This window comes from Aureobasidium subglaciale (genome assembly GCF_000721755.1).
Source record: "Aureobasidium subglaciale EXF-2481 unplaced genomic scaffold scaffold_2, whole genome shotgun sequence".
Classification (NCBI taxonomy): domain Eukaryota; kingdom Fungi; phylum Ascomycota; class Dothideomycetes; order Dothideales; family Saccotheciaceae; genus Aureobasidium; species Aureobasidium subglaciale.
Window position 1 is genome coordinate 467140 of NW_013566993.1, and position 21430 is coordinate 488569.

The window sequence follows — 21430 nt, forward strand, 5'->3', positions numbered from 1 at the left end:
AGCAAAGCAGTTGCTATCCTGTCAGCCTCCGTCATGCACCCCTGGCCGCACCATCGTGTACTTGCATTGAGCTTCCCTTTGTTCATGCTCTCACAAAAAAAATATGCAAAGGACAGTCCCATCGTATCTTACCGAAGGAGACATCGAAAGCTGGAAGTAGGTAATGTCGTCAACTACAGAAGGGCAGGAGGAATGCAGTACCTGCAGTGCCATCTGTGGACTTCTTGACCTATCAAGGGACAGTACCTCGTACAAGACGTGTCACACTTGAGTTCTTGGCCTGTTGAAAGTCCACACAAAGCACATGTCGAGATTCTGTATTACAGCCATGTTCGATTATGTGTGCAAAGCACGATCCTTCGCTCTGGGTGGGCGTTGGTAGATTTGTCACCACTGGTGCTCATACCAGGAGCAGCCTAGTTGTACATCAATTGTCAGGTGCTGCGTGGTTGCACAGCACAAATGGAATAATTGGGTTGTTGTCGGTGAGTACAACGAAAGCCCAAGACTATCGACTCTCGATCGCTGATGCATCACTGTTGATGCAAGACCACCACTATCTACCTGTTGTGCAGAGAATACATGACTAAACTGTCAGGTTCCTGATAGAACGTGGAGAGACGACGTCTTCGCGCATTGCAACGAAGATAAAACCGGATACGGGATGTTGTGGCGGAGACGCAGATAGGCTTGCTGCCTGCAGGAATCCAAATTTGTAATGGTGGCTTCCGAATTTTGGTTGAAGGATCATTCGAGAGGCACATTCGTGGAGGCACGTTTGCTTGTCTCGTCAACACATGAGCAAAGAGCACGAGGATTGGCCAGTTTTGACAGGAGCATGCAGGAGCCACGCAGGGTAGTCTCTATCTGAAGCATTGCATGATGAGAAGATGGGCGGTAGTAGGGTTGAATGTGGTATAGAAGATGCTGGGCATGATGATCTGCAGGACGACATTTACCACGATCAAAGTGCCCTAGGGGCGATGAGGTCACGGCGAAGAGAGGTGGAAGCGTTGGCTGCTATTGAGACCTCGAGCAAGGCGGTAAGCTTTGGTCAGAATGCAGCAACAACCCATCAGATCTGCTCTTATGAGTGTTCGCAACTCCCAATGCAAAGGTGTCGATCATCTTTACAACCTCTGTTCCTGAACATAAGGGTTGGAGAAGCTGGAGAGGACAGAGTTTGGGGGGATAAACAGGGCCCTGGAAGACCCTATGGCTTGGCGGCGGCAGCCTTTCCCGCAGCGTACCATTCAAACAGGCGGAGCGGGAGATAGACGGAGCCATCTAGCATCGAAAGTGCTTTGGGCTGAGTAGCTCTTTGATAAAAAGAAGTAGAGAATCACATCCTGTCCCACGCGACTAGCACCTCCAGCACGCTCTTTCCTCTGTCCCGGCCGGCAGACGCCCATAAACCACACTGCCATATCCCTCGCTCCTTCCCCCTCTCTATCGCGCACGAACTCTCTCACACTCGGACATTCCTCAAGCTACCCCTTGCCTTTTCGCAACAACCAGTGAATTCGGCCCACGACACGGACAGAGTGCATAGCAGATGCCCGTCCAAAGTGCCTTCCTCGCCGACAGAGTGCCGCGCAGCTCCTGTTGAAATTGCACATACTTTGATCGTCGTCCGCCTTGCAGACGCTCGCTGTTACATAACCAGGACCGACTTCCAGACGCCGTCCTGCCTTGATCACATCTGAACAAGTGTACATGGTGTTGCCGTATATTCTTCAGCGCCATCAACTTCCTGTCCGAGTAGGCAGTCCCTTCTCCTGGCCACGTGTGTTGTGTCCTGCTCCCTGCTGACGCCTATGACTAGACATTTGTAAACTCTCGTCTCGTCTCGTCTTACATAGTCGTTATCGCTTCCATCTCTCGACCTATCTGTACACTGGTCTATAATGTCTTCCTCTTTCTCGTCGCAGCCCCGTCCCATCACTATGACTGGCTTCTCGCAGCCGATCAGGCCTCCCACCAGCGAAGGTCGCAACGGCCAACCTACCTCAGCCTCGTCCACCAACAATCTGACGAAATGGCAAGGCACTTCCAACATATGGAGCACAAGCTTCAACCCTCCGCCATCAACTTCCCGTCAAACCACCGCCCCTAGGAACAGCCTTAGCTTTGGGCCTCAGAATGGGAAGCTTAGTGGGAAGGACACGATCGAGGGCAGAAGCGGTTCCAGCCAGCTTATCGACTCTTCTGTCAACGATGACTACAACACATTCCGCTCCGGAGTCTTCGCAAAGCGCGACGATGCAAACCTTCTTGGAGGCCCGCTACCCAAGTCGAACGACGTCTCGTTTCCACAACATCGCAGCAACAGCAACTCAGGCCTGCCTCAAGCTTATCCTGGAGCCCCTCGTGGGTCTATGTCCTTCTCTGCTTCTTCCAGACCCGCAACTAGCGGCATCAGCTCTGCCACTTCTATGGCGCCGAAACCGCAATTCAGCGACGCTTTCGACTCCCCCTTATCCTACAACACAGACGCGCCTACTGTCTTCACCAAATTCGACCGTCCTAACAAACCCGTTGCTCCAAGACCGACTGATTCGGCTTACGGCGAGTGGATCGGTGGAAACAGCATGACCCAATCCCCAGTCGACGAAAGGAGGCGACCTTCAGCCACGGGCTATTTCAATGGGCTCCCTAGTGCTCCACCTTCGCGCAATAATAGCTTGCCACCGTCTCGACACAGTGACAGTCAGCCTGCCTGGCCCATTCCTGCAAATGCAGACCAGTTCTCTTCATCCCAGGCCCCTACAACTTCTTTCCGCGTCAACAGCTTCTCTTCAACCTCAAGGCCTAATGGCAGCTTCGGCGCGACGGATACTCAAGCAGCGTCTTTGGCTCAATTCTCGCAAATGAGTTTGCAAGATGAGTCTCACAGTTTCGCGCTCTCGAGACCTTCCTTCTCTATGCCATCTTTCCGCAACCAGTCTCCTTCAACCTATACCCGCGATGCTTCGATCGATCAGTATGAAGATGCCGAGGAGATATCTCGTGTACCTCCTGCCTTCGCTTCTGATGCCTATTCTATGGCGTCTCAGACGACCGTTGATTACCCTGCCTACCGCATGTCACAATATCCCGAACGCTCCCTCGTGAACAGCAACATGTATAATCCTCGAAACACCAACGCCAGTCCCTCTACCTTCGTCAACCAGAGATTCCAGCAACAATCAACTCAGGACATGGACCATCGTTACATGCTCAATCTCCCCTACTCTGCTGTTCCTGGTGGCTACTATTCTTACCACCTACCGAACGGCTCTGCTATACACAATATCCCTGCTGCGTATCCTCCCGTGAATGCGCAGATGTCAATCAGTGGTGTTCCATCTATGCCCTCCCCGAGAGGCCCACGAGAATTGGAAACTGGTCACAGCCTGCGCAGTGCTCTTCTGGAAGACTTCAAAACCAACAACAAGACCAGACGCTACGAGTTGAAGGTGAGATCTTTAGAGTAGCACACCTTGAAATAATGGTGTACTAATAGCTTGTAGGACATCTTCGATCATGTTGTGGAATTCAGCGGAGACCAGCATGGATCACGTTTCATCCAGCAGAAGCTTGAAACGGCCAACAGCGACGAGAAAGAGCGTCTCTTCCGAGAGATTCAACCGAACGCGATTCAGCTCATGACAGACGTGTTCGGAAACTATGTCATCCAGAAGTTCTTCGAACACGGCGACCAGAACCAGAAGAAGATTCTAGCCAATAAGATGAAGGGACGTGTCTTGGATCTGTCGCTGCAGATGTATGGCTGTCGTGTTGTGCAGAAGGTTAGTTCTATGATTTGCATCGACAATATCATTATCCCGGCTAACGTATCAGGCTCTCGAGCATATACTCAACGATCAGCAAGCTTCCCTTGTTCGTGAACTGGAGAAAGACGTGTTGAGATGTGTCAAAGACCAGAACGGAAACCATGTCATCCAGAAGGCCATCGAACGCTGCGATGCCAAAGACATATCCTTTGTCTTCCAAGCTTTCACTGGTCAAATCCAGCATCTCAGTGTCCATACCTACGGATGCCGAGTTATCCAGCGATGCCTTGAGAACTGCGAGGACCTGACACGGAAGGCAATCTTGGCAGAATTGCACGACTGCATGCCCACCTTGATCGGTGACTCGTTCGGCAATTATGTGGCACAACATGTTGTTGAATACGGCTTCGTGCTTGATCGGCAAAGAGTACTCGAGCTTGTACTCAAGGGCTTGGAAGGATACAGCAAGCACAAGTTTGCAAGCAACGTCGTGGAAAAGTGCCTGACTCACTCTGCAGAGACATGGAAGCACGATGTCATTGACGTGATTGTGCGCAACAACCAACGCGAAGGAGAGAGCATGCTTCTTGGTCTCATCAGAGACAACTATGGTAATTACGTGATTCAGAAGCTCTTGGATCTTCTGAGCCAACAAGACTTCGACTGTTTTACCGATGTCCTCCAGCCGGAGCTCGCAAAGGCTAAGCGAACAGGATGTGGCAAACAGGTTGCTGCGATCGAGAAGCGTATGCAGAGACCATACGACCAGAATCTCTTGGCCCATCCAACCGCCTTTGGCAGCCGTACCGTCTCGCAGAATACGACACCTCCACCTCCACCATTGACTGCCGACCAGCGTAGCCTTCAGACCAGCTCCGTTGGTAGCGTCAATGGAGATGCTCTCGAGGGCGCCGCTAGCAGCCGTAAAGGTTCCATTGAGCACGTGGTGCCCACTGTCTATGAAGGTTAGTATTCAACAAGTGTTGCGGACCGACCTTCATTCACTTCTGTTCTACTAAAAGATATCTTTTCGGACCACTTGTATTCTCTTCCTGTTATTGGTTAACTCGTACATCTATCCTTATTCCCACACGCATGGTCAAGGCGTATCACGACGGCAAAAAGCAGCAGAAACCGGACGGCGTCAACAATCTCTTTGGACAGCAACTTCTGGCCTTCCTCCCACAGACAATGGAGGTGAGGCAAGCGCATCTATGCACATTCGGGATCTCGTTCACTTCGCCTCTTATTTACATTCTTTCGGAGTTGTCTTTTTTCATTCTCTCTTTTTACTCTTAGGAGAGGGTACGACTAATGATGGTGATTTTATTGCACGGTATGCAAGATGAGTAGTGTGAGATATACGCGGTATGGTGAAAGCCCGGGGTTAAGGATGTTTTCAAAGCAAAGAGAGTATGGAACTAGCGCAGATACCCTTTCTCTTCGGTTGTCAATAACGATATTTGATTCTTCTCTGCCGTCTGGTACCTTGCTTCCAAACAGGATATTATGTGCTCACTGTAAAGGGATGCACTTGGCTACATCTATTATGTTGATGTTTGACACGCGTTTAAGCTTCCCAACTGCTCTACCTGTCTACCGGTTACGGATACAGCAGATAGGCTGTATGATTGTGGACGCTGCGTATGCTAAACGTCCCATCAACCCCTGATCCAGCGTGTCCGCGGACAGTCGAAGCAATCGACATGTGTCAGACTATGTCTCGTACAAGGATCTTCGACGTACACGGATACCGGATCTCAAAGGCGTCTTCTTTCGATTTAGAAAGCGTCTACGGATGATTTCGCTGATATGGCTTAAGGGCAGTATCGGAGTGGTGATGAGTGGCATCATTTGTGGAGTGATGGTCCCTTGACAGGTCATGGTCCAAGCTCATTGGTCATTCGCGAGCTCCATGATGCATAGACAGATTTGAGTTCAAATACCAAAGACATCCTCTGCCTCTCGTCTAGACATCATCTTTGGCCAATTCATCACTATATTCAGCATGAGCACATTCGCATCGACGGCCTTCCGCCGCACAGCACAAGCAAGTCGGGCACCATACTGGCAAGCTCGTGCTGCCAGATTCACCAAGCAACAAGTCCGATCCATTGGCGACCATGGCACCAAGCCTCCCCTTCCTCCCGGCTCTCCCCAGCCCTCGAGAGTTGTCGCCCCAAAGACGCGCCTCGCTGTGGGTGTCGTCTTTGTCGGGTCCCTCATCTACTCAATGGTACACCCAACCCGGTCATGACGTACATCGACTGCTCAGACACTGACACACGACACGCACAGGCAACCGGAAACGTAGAACACACGGAGCCGCCATCGATCGCAGAGCGTGACAGTCTCAGTAAGCGCGAATCCGGCGTCACCCAGACGTCCCCCATGCGTCTGAGAATGGAACAATTCATAAAATCCAAGCAGGAGGAGATCGTCCGCGAGCTTGAGAAAGTCGACGGCACCCACTTCCAAGTCGACAAGTGGGACCGCCCCAATGGTGGCGGCGGCATCACCTGCGTCCTACAAGACGGCAACGTCTTTGAAAAAGGCGGTGTCAACACGAGCATCGTCTACGGCACCCTGCCACGCGCCGCAATCAGCAAGATGAGGGTCAACCACAAGGCCCTGGACCCGGATGTGGAGAGTTTGGAATTCTTTGCGGCCGGTTTGAGCATGGTTTTGCACCCACACAACCCCATGGCTCCGACTGTGCATCTGAACTATCGCTACTTTGAGACCGCAAACGCCGACGGCACTCCCAATGCATGGTGGTTTGGCGGCGGCACTGATCTTACTCCTTCGTACTTGTTCGACGAAGATGTCATTCATTTCCACCGCACTATCAAAGACGCTTGTGACGCCCATGACAAGACCTACTACGCTCGCTTCAAGGAGTGGTGCGACAAGTACTTTTATGTTTCCCACCGCGGTGAGACCCGTGGTGTTGGAGGCATCTTCTTCGATGACCTCGACGAGACCGAGAAAGACCAAGAAGCCCTCTTCTCCTTTGCCCAGTCGTGTCTCAACGCCTTCTTGCCTTCTTACGTCCCCATCATTGATAAGCGAAAGGACATGCCTTTCACCGAGAACGAGAAGGCCTGGCAACAACTTCGCAGAGGTCGTTATGTCGAATTCAACCTGGTGCACGACCGTGGCACCAGCTTCGGCCTGAACACTCCTGGCTCCCGAGTCGAGAGTATCCTCATGAGCTTGCCATTGACCGCACGCTGGCAATACATGCATGCTCCCGAGAAGGGCTCTAGGGAAGAACGCATGCTGAGCGTACTCAAGGAGCCGAAGGAGTGGGTGTAGAGGACTGAAACCACGAAATTAATATCACAACCTGTACAGAGCATCTGCGGGCGGATGATTTGGATACCCTATTCTGTAGACCCCCCAAAAAGGAAATGCAAGCATAAATGTCGTCATGACTGTTTGATGATGCAATGATCTCTCCAGAGCCTCCGTCGTAGCGTAAACAATAGAGCTTCAGCAGCTCTCTACCAAAGAAAGAGATAACAATTTTATCTCAACCCGTACACTGTGATAATCGAAGAGACATTGTCAAGATACCGCAACAATGTCAGCACAAGGCGCATTCCACCGCCTCCTCAGTTTCTTCGCCCACCGCTCCCCACGACCCAACACCTCCACAATCACCTTCATGGACTCCCTCCGCGGCGACCTCTCCATCGGCCTAAACTTCCCCGTCGCAGTCCTCCTAGCCACAATCCGACATCTCGTCTTCCGAAACACCGGTTTCTGGTCCTTGACAATCCACGTTCCCACCGTACGCACATCACGAAAACTACTTGGTGGTCCATCGGCGTGTAAAGGATTGGACGAGGATAAAAGATATGGGTGTGGGGAATTGGTGAGCATGGCGAAAGAGGATGGAGTGATTGCTCAGGCTGATGCTGTGGGGTTGTGGATGCTTGCTGCGGAGAAGGATGGTAAGGTCAAGGGGGAGGAGGTTAGGTTGTTTCAGAAGGGTGAGATTATGGAGAGGATTGCGGCGAGGAGGAAGGGTATGGATAATGTTTTGCCCTTTTGGAGGGGTGGACCTTTGATGTGAGTTTTTGGTATTTCTTCGTTCTGTGTATGGGGTGCTAATGATGATGTGCAGTGCTTCTGCTCACTCCTGGGCTGTGAAAAAGGCCTTTGATGTTGAGGTCTATAATGGTCACAAGAGAGCATGAGAGCTTCGATCTCCTTCCTGGAGTGATTGACAAGGCTTCAACGTAGCCAGCAACCCCGAAGATCTCCGATGACTAGTAACGATCAAGTCGGCAGCTGCAGAATCGCACAGCTTTTGACGAAGCAGTGCTACGCGTTGGGGAGAGAAAGCACGCGACCAATACACAGACGACCCTGCCCAGGGCTAGAACTACTCTGCAGCCAGTCAAGTCTCAAGGTTCAAGAACGTACCGCAATGGGAAAAGTACCACCTGCCATCCCTCACTTGACATAGCATGACAGGCTTCGTCAGCGGATGGCGACAGATTTGATAACTCATGCAAGATGGCATCGAGACCAAGCTTCCCTTTCTGACCGAAAACCTTACATAGAAATAGTCGCTAGATGCTCAACGTCTATCCTTCTTGTTCCTATTCTCCCTCTTCCCAGTATGTGCCTTGGATCCACAGATTGGTCTCGCTGCCAAGCCTGTCCACTCCTCTCCACCCTCTGGTCCATTTCTATGCACCAATGCCACAAAGCCAGCATCTTTTGCCAGAGCAAATGCCTTTTCAAAGACGGCAGGCAGATTATGGGCAGCGCAGACTCGATATACTCCGCTCTCTTGCCTTCTCTTGAGTCGACGATTCCATCTCTCATCGAGTGTTGCTTGTATTCGTTGTTCCAATGACACATGTCCATCGTCGAGCATGGTGAACTTCAATTGTTCTACTTCTGGGACATCGAGGTAAGGAGCGTCGAGATAGGAGATGTCGAGATCAGACTCAAGTCTTTTTAGTGAGTCTGTTCGTTCGCGATGGAGCTGCTTACCGCTAGGGAGTGAGCATTTGTAGCAGAAATGATGAGTGTGATAAAGATAAATTGGTTTTACTACAAGTACATTTTGATAACATGAAAAGCGAGAAGAGAAGAAAAGGAAAGGAAAGAAAAGAGTGCGATGCTCATGCTATGCGTTTCGCAAAATAATGCTTTTACACCGATGACATTTGCCTTTTTTGTGACCTCGAGCCTGGAGGTTCGAAAGGCGATATCCATCACAGATGGACCATACCATTTTGATATTAGTGGACGGACTTGTGGCAAGTGACTGATATACTCTGCGATTGTCGAGTATTAAACCACTAGACTCTCTCCGAATCAGCGGCGTGACCGCTAGGACCGGTGGAAGTATAATCGGCAGTAACAAAGCAGCGATCGACCTCGTTCAGACCCTCGCAAGTGTACTGGATAGTCTCGGCAATGTCGTGAGTGCTGTGCAACTTGGACTGCTCGTTGAGGATGATGTCGATCTCGACCCAGATGCCGTCACCGGCGTGGTAGCTAGTAATGCTCTTGAAACCATCAACCACAGGGGAGAAGCGGTAGCACAGGTAGAGTAGCTTCTTCTGCAACTGCTCATCCGCTGCTTGACCCGAGAGTCTAGTGATGTTCTCGAAACAAGTGCCTGCCCAGTCGTAGATGATGAAGAGGGACAAGACGCCAGCACCTGCAGGGTCCAGCCACCACACATTTGCCTTGTAGCCGATGAATGGGAACAGAAGGGAGAGAGTGTTGAAGACGACATCAGTCTTGCAATCCTGAGCGAGGGCCTGGACTTGAGTAGTCTTGATGCGGATGCAGCCGAGACCAATAATGCCCTTGACGATAACAGTTCCGAGCATTGCGCCGATAGCGATGGCAGGAAGTTCTTTGGCCTTGTGTGGTGCGTCGGGCATCAATTTCTCGACCGACTCTTTCAAGATTTGGAGGAAGGAAATAACCATGATGATAGAGAAGACCAGGATACCGAGAGGTTCAAGACGACGGCGACCGACTGGGAAACGCTTTCTTAGAGCGTTGAGACGCCACTGAACGAGTCTGTTGGTGGTCCAAACGATGAGAGTGCACAAAAGATCCAGGGCGGAGTCAACAAGCGAAGCGATCAGAGAGAGAGATGACGAAGAGAAAGCGGCGGCAAGCTTAGCGATCAGGAGGAGGATGTTTGCAATAACGTTAATGTTGATGGCCCACTTGGCTTTCTTCTCAGCCTTCTGGCGGCCCTCCTTGACATCGTCAGGAAGGAAGTCCCAGATGGCACCATTGGCATCTTGCAGGCCTCCATGGCGTTCTTGTTGGCCATCGTTGTCTGCATCTGGATTCATGCTATCGAGGACATCGTCGGCCAAAGCCTTGACCAGAGCATCAACTTCGGCCCAGTCGTCGAGGCGGTTGTTCTGATCTTCATAGAACTGTCTGACCTTCTTGCTCTTGATGTCCTTGAGATCCTGCTTCGATTTCCTAAAGCGTTCAATGTCGACGCTTTCGACACCGGCCATAATCTTGTTCTTGAGTTCTTCTCTCCTCCTGTCACCAAGGGCAGTATGGGCGGCATCTCTGAATCTGAACATATTGGGTTTCTTTGTGCCATTCAAGCCGTTCTCGACGTCGTGCTGGTTGCGCTTGCGGGCCTGGTCTGGACGACCATGGCCGCTGTCGGAGCCCTTCTGCTCGCCGAACGAGGTGATGTTTCTTCTGCCAACCATGTTTTGCTACAGATACGCTGTCTGCTTATTGGCCGTGTAGTGCGAGGGGCCAATGGCCGTTTGTTTGGAAGTTCGAGGATGACGTGGGCCGAGGCGATGGGTGGAAGAAAGCTGGGGATGCGGAGATCTGGGGGTGTCGTCTCGTCGCTGGTAGCACCGCCTTGTTGCCTTGTCTTGTCAGGGTCGAAGAGGCTTGGAAGTCAGAGGTCGGAGGCTCCAACTCTGTATATAAACAGTTTCGCTGTAGGGTGGGTCAATGGCGATTCCAAGGCCGGGTGTGCTCCACCTGTAAATCGAAAACCGGTTCCGCCGATTTGGAGGGAGCATGACGTCTCCTGCTGTTTGAATTGCCCACGGACCGGGCACCGTCGTAGGCTGGATCATGACGACTACAATGATGCTTTGGCAAGGGAATAGGAAATAAGCGCCTCAAGATATAGTCTCCGAGGAACCTGTTGTCCATGTGTAGCTTGTTGCAATTCGAAGGAACAGAAACCAAAAAGCAGGAAGCAGCAATAAATCATGACCAGTGTCTACTCCGCCAACAGTGCCGTCACCTTTGACGAGTTGCTCGCTCATCTCAAGTCACTCCCCGTTCCGCTGCTTCCGCCAGCCAAACCCCTCGACACTTCTCTAAGCGACAAGATAGCTTCCTTATATCTACATCCGGCACTCGAGGCTCTGTTGCACCTTCTCAATCATGACTTGCCCTCTGCCCACTTTCTTGTGCGACACATGCAGTCCGATCCCGCTTTTGAAGCAATGTACCTCCACGGTATCCTCCATCGGATAGAAGGCGACTTCAACAACACCAGGGCCTGGTACTACGATGTCTACAATTCCGAGCCCTTTGAACGTGTATGGGGGAAGGCAACCGAAGACGAGACAGCAGAGGTCGAAAAGAAGAAGGACGACGGGGAGACCAAGATGCCTCCCCAGAAAGCCGCTCGGGACTTTGTAGACAGCCTAGAAAAACTGTCAAAGGGACAAGGAGACAGGGATGCCCTTGCAAAGGAAAGCAGAAGAGAGTTTGATTCCGTCCTTGACTGGTGTACCAACAAGTTTGGCACAGGAAAGCACACAGACGCTTCGAAAGCCTGGGTACAACCAAGTCAAGAGATTAGCCAGAAGGGCCAAGACATGGTCACCGGCAACGATGGCTTCAGGAAGTTCTAAACATGCTCTAGCTAGTCGTGCATGTACTGGGACAACTCGCAACTTATTCATATTCTATTGTACGTGGGAGCACGATGCAAAATGGAAGGAACAGGAAAAGCATGTTTCGCATTTCATTTCCGTTAGGCGTCTAGAGGAGAAAAGCTCATCGTTTCCATTCCTCCTCCTCCTTATAATGTGGCAATCTTAACGCACTCCTATTGCCAAACTCCTTCCCGGATGTATAAACACCAAAAACACAGGAAAGCAGGAAGGAGACAGAAAGCATGTTCCCCCAGCCCAGTACATTCGCAACGTTGACAGATAACAAGGGGATTAGATCGCGACCAACAAAAGCGCAAGGGTGTGGGAAGAATGAGCAGAATCGCTCGCACAGAGACGGGCGTATAAGGTCTCATTTCAGAAGACACGCATGGTGTATAGCGAAGCCGTTTACGCCTTCAGAACGCCGGAAAAGAAGAGACCACACGGCACCGTCCAAGAGGAAGGCTGGGTGCGTGGAGCAGGGTTTCCGGTGTGATTTCTCGTATCGTGTGCTCTCTGGGGTTGTCGTGGGTCGGGTATCTAGCGTTGGGGGCACTTAACAGCACTGGCCGGACTTTGCATTGCCGTCGGCAGGCTTAGTCAAGGGAACGCTGACGGGAGCACCGCTGCCGGGGCCGCTCTCCTTACCCTCGCCTTGATCAAGGGCCTTACTGGAGACAATTCGGTAGATTTCTGGGAAACGCGTGAGATAGAGTACTGGCACAATCATGTTGAAGGACGTTTATACCTGTGAGGATGTTCTGGAAGGCAAGCTCGACATTGCTGGCGTCCAGAGCAGAAGTCTCGATGAACGAAAGGTTGTTCTCGCCTGTAGTTGAGAGCACGCAATTAGCGACATGTGACTGAGAAAGTGGCACACGAGCGACTTACTAGCAAACTGCTTGGCCTCCTCGGTAGGAACGGCGCGCAGGTGTCTCAAATCCGACTTGTTTCCAACCAGCATAATGACAATGTTACTGTCGGCGTGGTCCCTGAGCTCCTTGAGCCATCTGGTGACGTTCTCGTATGTCTGATGCTTGCTGATGTCGTAGACGAGGAGAGCTCCAACGGCGCCGCGGTAGTATGCGGAGGTGATGGCGCGGTAGCGTTCCTGACCAGCGGTATCCCAAATCTGGGCCTTGATGGTCTTGTTGTCGACCTGAATGCTGCGCGTAGCGAACTCGACACCGATAGTCGACTTTGAATCAAGGTTGAACTCGTTGCGGGTGAAACGGCTCAAGAGGTTGGATTTACCGACACCAGAATCTCCAATCAAGACGACCTTGAAGAGGAACTGGACATCGAGTCAGTGGTTGAATCGCAACAAGGGCGACCATGAAGAGAGCTTACATCGTACTCGTCGTTGGCCATGGTGGTGGTGATGTGTCGTGAATTTGGGGGGTGATTAAGGAGGGGCGGATCTCAGCAGACGTGGCAGCAGAGAGGGCAAGTCCGGTATGGGAGAAAGGTAATTGACGTTGATGCGCACGGCGAGGAGGAGTTGGCGAGCAGGAACAAAGACGGGTTGAGCAAGCGACAAGAGTTGGTGTGGTAGAAAGGACAAGATCAGCTGTTGTTTGAAACTCCAGGCAGCCCAAGCCCAGCCCACACCCATTGCTCCTTCCCCACCCGCAGCCAATCCGCGCCGCCATTGTCTCTCTTGGCGCCATATCACACGTGCGCTTTTATCACCATCACCATCACGTCGCGACCATCAGAAACACCAGCTTTATTCTATCATCTTCTTCACCGCACACATCGTGCAACTTCACAACAAAGCCGCTTTCTATCACATCTGCCGTGCGCCTTCACACAAAATCTTCACCTTCCATCGTCACGCAGAGCCATGATATCCTGCCTCGCTCTTCACAATGGCCGCTCCTAAGACTCGATTGATTTTTGAAGAATACGACGACTGCGATTCCGTCAACACTGATAGTACTGCCGAGAGTGAAGCCAAAGATGAGTACAGTGTTGAAAAGGTTTGTCGGATCTCTTTTGTTTTAATTGCTGTCTAACTTTTGACCCACATCAGATCATTGCAGAAAAGAATGACGAGGGCTACCCTCAATATCTAGTCAAATGGGAAGGCTACGGTCTTCACAGAGCCACCTGGGAACCAGTCGAGAATTTCGTCGATCCTGACAGCCTTGACGACTGGGAGCGTTTCAAGAGAGACATCAAAGCAGGCAAAGAAAAGCCCTTCATGGTATCCAAATTCGAGGATGCCGTAGAGGAATACGAGAAGAAACGCGAGAAGAGACATGCAAGACGCGAGGAAAAGCGTCGCAAGAAGGCTTTGTCACGTACATCGCCCACAAAATCTCGTGGATCCACGCCTCGCCGTCGTCTCGTTCCGAAAAAGACATTAATCAAGAAGGGACTCGCAAGGAAGGCAGAACGTATCGAGTCTCTTTCGGAGTCACCCAGAAGACAGCTCACTCCCCTCTTCGAGCCATCTACGCCTGATGGGTCAACTGGCCTCAAACGTAAAAGGTCCCAGGCCAACTCGCGCTCACCTTCTCCAGCGTTGTCGGTCAATGATCCTTCGAACTCGCAGTATTCCATGTTCAACGAGACGTCGACAGAAAGCCCGCGCGCTTCCTCTACGCATTCAACAACTGCATCAATAAGGACACGCGTAGTTGACCCCATCAATCCAGCAAAATCCACTGGAAAGATATCCAAACCGCAACCAGGTATGTAAATAAAAGGTATCGATAAATCGTAGCTTTGCCTCTCTCGCCGAACTCCAACAGCTCGGCGGTTTGACAAACTCGCACGACTTGATGCAGGAAGAATTGTCGGATTTTGAAGTTGTCGACGGAGAGCCTGATTCTCCGTGCAGATTAAGTTGTTCTCAACTAACAGCTTACCAATTATGAATTTACTTCTGCCTTGTAACAAGGTGGGGCTACGCCTTCGCAGCACCTGGAAGCCCAGCGTGAACGTTGAGCTCTAGCTAACTCCGTGTTTGCATCTAGGCATAGCATCAAATGTTGCTTTAAACAAACACAAAGGATCGAATGTCGTCTCTGGTCTTCCTAAAAAGCCTCGGTTGAACGAAACTCCCGTCGCACGTAGTACAGCCGTAGGTAGCTCAGCAAGGCCTCAACCGTCTGAACTGGCAAAGTCTTCTGGCACAGCCATCCACCGCCGTGCTTCAGATGGAACACCGGCCTCAGCACTAGTCAGGCCAAAGAACACCTCCAACAATGCAGCGACTGAGAATCGATCGGACCCAAGCACTTCCGCTGATAAAACTGTCCCAAAGACCATACCCCGACTTGCCGGTCCTTCTCGACTAAAGCCACCAATAAACATCTTCATTGGTTCAAAGGTCAGACCCAGACAACGCACGCGAGTTAGTGAGTACACACCTAAGGACTCCACCGACCCTCAATTCGTAAACTTGTCTACAAGGTCACGAATGCAAAGTTACAGCCACAACGAACCGGCTCCCGATCCAAATGCTCTGAAATTTATCGATCCGAGCACCGGAAAATTTATAGACAAAACAGTACATGGCCTGTCCACGTCGAATAGCTCGCAAATAGAGATCGATGTAGCCAGAGGATCCGATTCGGTCGGCTCAGCAACGGCATCGATGTCGGCGCCTGCTTTGCCAAATCGATCTGTCGCAATGTCTGAGCCCCATTGGGAGCCTCTCAACGGACGCATAACACCCCAATCAGCACAGGTAGCTGACTCTAGGCCTGCGTATTTATCCGCGCAGCCTAGTGACATAGCACGCCCGAGCAGGAAACGCATAACTTGCCGATTCTGGTATAGAGGCACGTGCAAACATTCTGAGGCAGATTGTCACCACGCACACGCTTTGACGGGTCAACTGGATCCTAAAAAGCCTGCTACCTGTTCGTTCTGGGAGAAGAGTCGATGCAGATTTAATGACGAAGAGTGCGAATATTATCATGGCTACGACTTTGAACAGCAGTCTAATAGCACTAGAAGTGGAGCTGTTGAGGATTACAATGGCTTCAAGGTACGTACGCGAAGATGTCTGCTTACACGTCATGGTAGTGTCATCCGTATAGGTGGACACATGCTAACTTAACCCTACCTCATAGGCCATACAACAGGCACGAAAGCGTTCAGAGAGTCCCGATCGCTACGGATTACGTCAGGCCGAGGTCGAAGGACCTAGGGAGCGACCTAGCTTGCCACACGTAAGCAGTCGTCTTGACGAGCGAGCTTCAGTCTTGTCGCCTTCTATGACATCGACTGCGTCGTTCGAGACTACAAGAAACCCTGCAAGAGATCCTCCTGCGGAAAACATTGGAACTGATGTAGCAACCCTCGACACGGCTCCTAGCTTTGACGTTGCCATGCCAGATGTTCAAGATGAAGAGATTCTAGGTCCCATAGACATTCGTCTTAGCATTAAGCCCGCTACTCCGCCTGCTTATGCCATGGATATCAGGCTAAGTTTCGACTCTGGCGCAGGTCGAACAAAAGCTCTCGACACGATCGGAGCAAATTCAACTCTCGAAGGCTCTGAACTGTGTCGCTCGCGTGACTTCGAGGCCCATTGGTACTCAAGTGACAAATCGTGGGCATCAGGTGGTGCCACGTGTACTTCAGGGAACCCCGTGGCTAAGTATCTAGAAGAGTTTCTGATTCTACACTCTTCGGGAGTTGTCGCTCGAATTGGCGGCTATGTTCTTGTTGTTTACCCAACTCAGAATCCGGATTGGAAGTTCATGCCACATCGAGGCCCCGAAAAGCCTGGTCTGCGTTGGTATCTTCAGGCAGCCAGTCCGGGCGCTCTAGAGCCCATCGCTACCAAGCCAACCAAAAGCTCTTTCACCTCAATGTGTGCTGAGCATTTAGGTCTTGCCCCTGAATTACTCTTTGCAGGCAACAAGGGCAAGAAGGTTGAAAAGGTCGTGTACCTCTTCTTTCCGAGAGAGGCGCCAGAGACTAAGCTTATTGAAGCGTTCTTGGTTGATGTTGGAGCCAAATCCTTCCATTCAGACGACACAGGCCTTTTCAATCAGTTCTGTGGCAAAGGGACAACCGCCAACAGGGTGGTTCTCTTCCATCCTTCCATGAATACATTTTGGAAGTTGCCTGGATTCTGGAATGTTCTGGCGACCAGCATCAACATTTTTCAAGTTGGCATTTCAAGGACCGTCAAATTTCGCCCAGACTCACCCTTGGCATACAACTGTACACGACTGTTTCCAAGTGGCACACTCACTCTCATCACTGATGACGTGTTCAAGTACCAACCAGCCCTAGCACTCCGAGTCTTGAATGCCTTCGTAGGCTATAAGATCAAGCCTGAAGGTGGTCGAAACGACCGTATTTACTGTCGACCTGGTATTCTGGCGTGGCTCGCGGAGTTGATAGACGAGGATCGCGAGAAGAGTCTGCTTCCTGAAGATTCACCCAGGGTCAAATGCTGGCATTTGGCCTGCGAGTTGCTCGGTACGCCCGTGGCTGACAACAATCGCAACCCCTTCCGCGTCGACATGTCACCGCCTTCCATGCTCTATTCGCCGCCTAAGAGCGAAATGCCAACCTACGGTCCCTCGTGGGACAGCAGTGAAGAAGAGGCCACAGACTTTCTGGTCGGTTGGTTCGCAGGTCATTGCGTCGACGAGTGCGAGAATTACAGACGCTTCCATGTCTTGTATGAGCAGCATGGCACTTCTGCCGCGCAGACACCTGGTCTCCTTCAACCTGAGAATCCCAAGGATCCAAGAGAGTGGATGAAGAAGTTCACACATCTCAAAGTTACAACGTCTGCTAGGTATATGGTGCACCTTGAGCAGTATGAAAAGTCAAAGACCATGCCCCATTGATCGTGGATGCGTTGGGAATGAGCACAGCAGAGGCAGAATGGCTAGCATTAGACGACTGAGACGTAATGCTTGCCGGATTGGGAGATCGAGAGGGATCTTAACGTTGACGTTGTACGACTGTTATGAAAAGAAGACAGGAACTTTCACTTTAGATAGCATTAGCATAGGAGAGGCACGACCTGAGGCAATTCCACTTTTGGTCTTCTTGACTTGAATATCAGCGTGTATCTCATAATGTCCTGAAACCGAGGTACAAGGATCTTCAGCAGTAAGCACTTGTTTTCACGTGCTCCTGTACAGGCTGACTGACAAAAATGTCGAAACTATCTGTGCCTTGATATGGCTTTCCACCAGTGACATGCACAAAGAAGGGAGGTGGAGCATGGTGATAGTATCTTGCAATAAACACAACTGTTGGCGTACATTGATCTAGTTCGTTTCTATCATTTTGTGTTTGCTGCACCTACATTCACTTGGTGTAACCGTGAGCAGAGAGCCACTCTCTGATGACCTCAAGATCGTGCTGTGCGTATCTAGCTCTACCCTTGATGGTGTCGCTGACGACAGCAAGGCCACGGTCGTAGCCAGAGTTGTCCTTGTCCCTGAAGAAGTCGGCAATCTCCTTCTCGATCTCATTGCTCGAGAATCTGTTAAGACTCATGCGGAGATATCTCTCGAGGACGACCATGTTACCGCCGAGACGCTCTCTCAGCATGTCCCAGTTCTCCTTGATGAAGTGCCAAACTTCGAGCTTGGTCTTTGAGTTGAGAGCAAGTGCTCTAGAAGGTGTGTGCAGATCTTGTGTGGCGACGGCGCCGCTGAAAGACCACTTCAGGTATTCTCTAGCCAGCTCGGTCGACTGAACTCTGCCAAGGGCTTGAAGGGCGATCTCCTTACCGTCAACGGAGGTTGTGTTGGTGTACTCCTTCATGACAGCGTCGTAAGCGGGCTTGCCGCCTTCCTTGACAGCAATCTTGAAGGTAGTAGTTCGCAGACTGGGGTGGATAGCCTTCTTGTCGCCTCCCTCAGTGAAAGCAGTGAAGCGCTTCTTAGCCTCGGCAACGACACCCTCGTGACCAGCCATACCAGCAGAAGCGAGCAGAAGAGCACGCAACTGGCCAGTCAGGTAGTCATCGTGAGGAGCAAAATCCCAGCCGATCTTGTCGGTGGCCTCGCTGACCAGACGCAGGGTGTATTGGCGGAGACCCTCAGAAACCTGCTCGTCGTCGGTGAAGACAGATCTGATGTTGCCCAGACTAGACAGGACCTCGGACCAGACGAGGTAGTTGGTCTCCTTTGTGAAGCCCTCGAGGAAGGAGAGGACGCCAGCAGTGGTTGCGTCACCTGAGATCGCAAGAGCTGCGGCATCACCAATCAGACCAATCTTGTCCTGGGGAGAGAGCTTGTCAAGCTGAGTTGAAAGCTGTGTAAGTCTCTTGGGAGGCAGGTTTGTGCGGTAGAAGCCAGTCTGTTCGGAGTTGAGCTTGTAGAAGCTGTCGTCAATCTCGCGGATAGTATCCTCCTTGGCAGTAAGCGAGCCGCTCTGGGCCTCGGTGGTGTTCGAACCAGACTTGAGGCCAAGAGGGATCCACCAGGTGGTCTCGTCTTCCTCAGGCTTGACGTCACCTCCACTTAGGAAACGTGACTGCTTGATGCTGATTTGACCAGGCTCCTCTGAGACAGTGACGACAGGGAAACCAATCTTACGAATCCAAGGGTCCATAAAAGTGTTTACATCCTTGCCACTGGCCTTACTAAGAGCAGACCACAGGTCGCTGGTAGTGGCATTTTGGTACTTGTGGGCCTGAAGGTAGTCTCCGACACCGTGCAAGAAGGTTTCGACGCCCAAGTGGGAAGCCAGCATGCGGATGACTGAGCTTCCCTTGAGGTAACTGATGGAATCGAAGATCTGATCGACTTCGAGAGCATTTCTGACGGGAACCTCGATAGGATGGGAGGTTCTTAGGGAGTCCAGGTTGAAGGCAGTCTGCATGGATTCGGTGACGAATTGAGACCAGACTGACCAGTCGGGGTGGAGGTGGTCCACGGCCAGCCAACCGACCCAGGTAGCGAAACCCTCGTTCAGCCAGAGCCTGTTGTTCGTTAGTCTCCCATTCAATACGTTGCAGAATTTGTGCGGCACTTACTCAGACCACCAATCCATGGTGACCAGGTTACCGAACCACTGGTGAGCGAGTTCGTGAGCAACGACGTAAACAATGCGGTTCTTGTACTTCTGGTCCGAGGCGTACTCGTCGAAAAGCACAGCAGTGGTTCTGTAAGTGATCAGGCCCCAGTTCTCCATGGCACCGTGTGACTAAAATCTCTGGTTAGCATGATTCGATGAAAACCCGAAGTGGAAGACATATGATTGGCTGTCGATCAGCCATCAATACGCCTTGACAGAGGAGCGGGGGACATACAAACTCATGGACAGCCAAGAGGTCAACCTTGGGAAGAGGGTATTCGATGCGGAAGATCTCAGAGAAGTAGTCGACAACCTGGTGAGCGCTCTCCAGAGCCAATTTACCCTGCTCCTTGAGACCTCTGGTGGTGTAGACTCTAACGGGAAGGTTCTTGCCGTTGTACTTGCGTCTGGTGAAGTCCTCAATGTACTCGAAGTCACCGAAAGCCCAAGCGAGGAGATATGTGCTCATGATGGGTGTGCGATCGAAAGAGACAATCTTCGTGCCAGCCTTGTTACCCTTCTTGGTTTCCTTCTCAGGCATGTTCGACAGAGCGGTCTGGTCCTCAGGAATCTCGATCTCGAAGTCGAAAGTTGCCTTGAGATTGGGCTCATCGAAACAGGGGAAAGCTCTACGGGCGTCGCAGGACTCGAATTGGGTGGACAGCATGTAGTGGTACTCGGAATCTCTCGGGACAGATGCGGCGGCAGGAACGGTGGGCTTGTACTTGGAGCGGTAGAATCCAGCCATCTGCAGAGCGAATTAGCAAAAGTCCTAGATTGAGTGTTGTCAGATACTCACATCATTGTTCATAATACCGCTGAACTTGACCGACACAACAGCCTTATGCGATTGAGGGATAGGTTGGTCGAAGTGGAAGGTTGCTCTCTGGTTCTTCTCATCGTAGGTAATGTTGGAGGCTTTGATAGCACCTTCGGTCTTGCCTTGCTCCTGCAGCAGACAGTATGATCAGCATGTTTCCAGCCCGGGAGCTGGCGGTATATCATGAGGCCTCTCCATTAGTCACTGCCATCTTCCCCCCAGTGAGCTGTGACTGCGACACAGCTGCGATCCTCATATGTGAAACGCCGTGTCGTGGTTCAGCCTCATGATGCATATACACGAAGTACGTACAGTTGAGACTTGAACGCTTTGGACCTTGAGCTGGTGGGTGTTCAATGTGATTTCCTTAGTCTCTTGCTTAACTTCGACGTCAATGTCGACTTTGCCCTGGTAGGTCCAGCTGCCGCCGAGCTCGAGCTCGGACAGGGAGATGGCATAGTTGAATGGCTTGACACTACGAGCATGTCAGTCATTGAGTTCCGGCAAAAACCAAGCGTGAAAGGTGTGAGCGCATACACGTCGGGAAGAACGTCTCTGTCGGCCATTATTTTCAGCAGGGTGCTCGAAGCAGAGCTCGAACAATATCTGGGTGGAATTTTAGTAGTGGAAAAGGAAGGAATGAACGACGACTGTAAGGGTGCGCAACGAGTCAATTTAGTATTGTCTCCAGGGCGTCCGATAGGGCGTGCGTGACGGATAGTATTGCACGAGTACAAACGAGGAAGGAGCGCGCTCGGGAGCTCGAATGCCCCTCCCCCGCGCTTGCCCTGCAGCAGCGCATTGTGGATCCCGCGCCGGACCAACGATGACTTTCCCATCCCGATAACAACGTGTTGAAGTGTATATACCACGAGTTCCAGTCGATGTGACAC

General features: G+C 51.4%; 10 protein-coding genes across 10 annotated transcripts; 6 read left to right on the plus strand and 4 right to left on the minus strand.

Annotated features, from left to right (window-relative positions):
• The first annotated feature begins 1560 nt into the window (after positions 1-1560).
• AUEXF2481DRAFT_378913 (uncharacterized protein) lies at positions 1561-3562 on the plus strand. Its single transcript, XM_013492229.1, has 2 exons — positions 1561-1761; positions 1826-3562. Exon 2 carries the CDS (start codon positions 1908-1910, stop codon positions 3474-3476), a length of 1569 nt encoding a protein of 522 aa, XP_013347683.1. The 5' UTR covers positions 1561-1761; positions 1826-1907; the 3' UTR covers positions 3477-3562.
• On the plus strand, positions 3546-4934 carry AUEXF2481DRAFT_699962 (uncharacterized protein; the record flags this gene model as incomplete). Its single annotated transcript, XM_013492230.1, has 2 exons — positions 3546-3791; positions 3844-4934. Coding segments are annotated over 2 exons (1149 nt in total), but the record flags the coding sequence as incomplete, so codon positions are not given.
• Positions 4935-5954: 1020 nt separating this feature from the next.
• On the plus strand, positions 5955-7094 carry AUEXF2481DRAFT_94559 (uncharacterized protein; the record flags this gene model as incomplete). The annotated part of the gene is made up of 1 exon (XM_013492173.1): positions 5955-7094. The coding sequence occupies exon 1, from the start codon at positions 6030-6032 to the stop codon at positions 7092-7094; it is 1065 nt and encodes a 354-aa protein (XP_013347627.1). The 5' UTR covers positions 5955-6029.
• A 268-nt stretch (positions 7095-7362) lies between these two features.
• Positions 7363-7981, plus strand: AUEXF2481DRAFT_1674 (uncharacterized protein; the record flags this gene model as incomplete). Its single annotated transcript, XM_013491710.1, has 2 exons — positions 7363-7853; positions 7909-7981. The coding sequence occupies 2 exons, from the start codon at positions 7363-7365 to the stop codon at positions 7979-7981; spliced, it is 564 nt and encodes a 187-aa protein (XP_013347164.1).
• Positions 7982-8367: 386 nt separating this feature from the next.
• On the minus strand, positions 8368-8670 carry AUEXF2481DRAFT_26093 (uncharacterized protein; the record flags this gene model as incomplete). Its single annotated transcript, XM_013491861.1, has 1 exon — positions 8368-8670. The coding sequence occupies one exon, from the start codon at positions 8668-8670 to the stop codon at positions 8368-8370; it is 303 nt and encodes a 100-aa protein (XP_013347315.1).
• Positions 8671-8874: 204 nt separating this feature from the next.
• AUEXF2481DRAFT_378897 (uncharacterized protein) lies at positions 8875-10762 on the minus strand. Its single transcript, XM_013492231.1, has one exon. The coding sequence runs from the start codon at positions 10499-10501 to the stop codon at positions 9101-9103; it is 1401 nt and encodes a 466-aa protein (XP_013347685.1). The 5' UTR covers positions 10502-10762; the 3' UTR covers positions 8875-9100.
• AUEXF2481DRAFT_378896 (uncharacterized protein) lies at positions 10763-11907 on the plus strand. The gene has a single exon (XM_013492232.1). The coding sequence runs from the start codon at positions 11024-11026 to the stop codon at positions 11675-11677; it is 654 nt and encodes a 217-aa protein (XP_013347686.1). The 5' UTR covers positions 10763-11023; the 3' UTR covers positions 11678-11907.
• Positions 11908-12257: 350 nt separating this feature from the next.
• On the minus strand, positions 12258-13072 carry AUEXF2481DRAFT_26096 (uncharacterized protein; the record flags this gene model as incomplete). The annotated part of the gene is made up of 4 exons (XM_013491862.1): positions 12258-12394; positions 12450-12530; positions 12593-12995; positions 13052-13072. 4 exons carry the CDS (start codon positions 13070-13072, stop codon positions 12258-12260), a joined length of 642 nt encoding a protein of 213 aa, XP_013347316.1.
• A 500-nt stretch (positions 13073-13572) lies between these two features.
• On the plus strand, positions 13573-17529 carry AUEXF2481DRAFT_26097 (uncharacterized protein; the record flags this gene model as incomplete). Its single annotated transcript, XM_013491863.1, has 4 exons — positions 13573-13683; positions 13875-14400; positions 14686-15704; positions 15790-17529. 4 exons carry the CDS (start codon positions 13573-13575, stop codon positions 17527-17529), a joined length of 3396 nt encoding a protein of 1131 aa, XP_013347317.1.
• Positions 17529-21418, minus strand: AUEXF2481DRAFT_36160 (uncharacterized protein). The gene is made up of 6 exons (XM_013491982.1): positions 21075-21418; positions 20850-21012; positions 20517-20666; positions 19953-20465; positions 19677-19846; positions 17529-19622 (listed from the first exon to the last, which is right to left on the minus strand). The coding sequence occupies exons 1-6, from the start codon at positions 21101-21103 to the stop codon at positions 17999-18001; spliced, it is 2649 nt and encodes an 882-aa protein (XP_013347436.1). The 5' UTR covers positions 21104-21418; the 3' UTR covers positions 17529-17998.
• Positions 21419-21430: the final 12 nt, after the last annotated feature.

Bases quoted from the DNA above. Each gene is read 5' to 3' on its own strand.
- AUEXF2481DRAFT_378913 (XM_013492229.1), top strand. From the start codon at position 1,908: ATGTCTTCCTCTTTCTCGTCGCAGCCCCGTCCCATCACTATGACTGGC.
- AUEXF2481DRAFT_378897 (XM_013492231.1), bottom strand. From the start codon at position 10,501: ATGGTTGGCAGAAGAAACATCACCTCGTTCGGCGAGCAGAAGGGCTCC.
- AUEXF2481DRAFT_378896 (XM_013492232.1), top strand. From the start codon at position 11,024: ATGACCAGTGTCTACTCCGCCAACAGTGCCGTCACCTTTGACGAGTTG.
- AUEXF2481DRAFT_36160 (XM_013491982.1), bottom strand. From the start codon at position 21,103: ATGGCCGACAGAGACGTTCTTCCCGACGT. The intron at 20,466-20,516 runs GTGAGTATCTGA...TTCGCTCTGCAG, and splicing joins GCGGTATTATGAACAATGAT to ATGGCTGGATTCTACCGCTC. The intron at 19,623-19,676 runs GTAAGTGCCGCA...AACGAACAACAG, and splicing joins ACCATGGATTGGTGGTCTGA to GCTCTGGCTGAACGAGGGTT.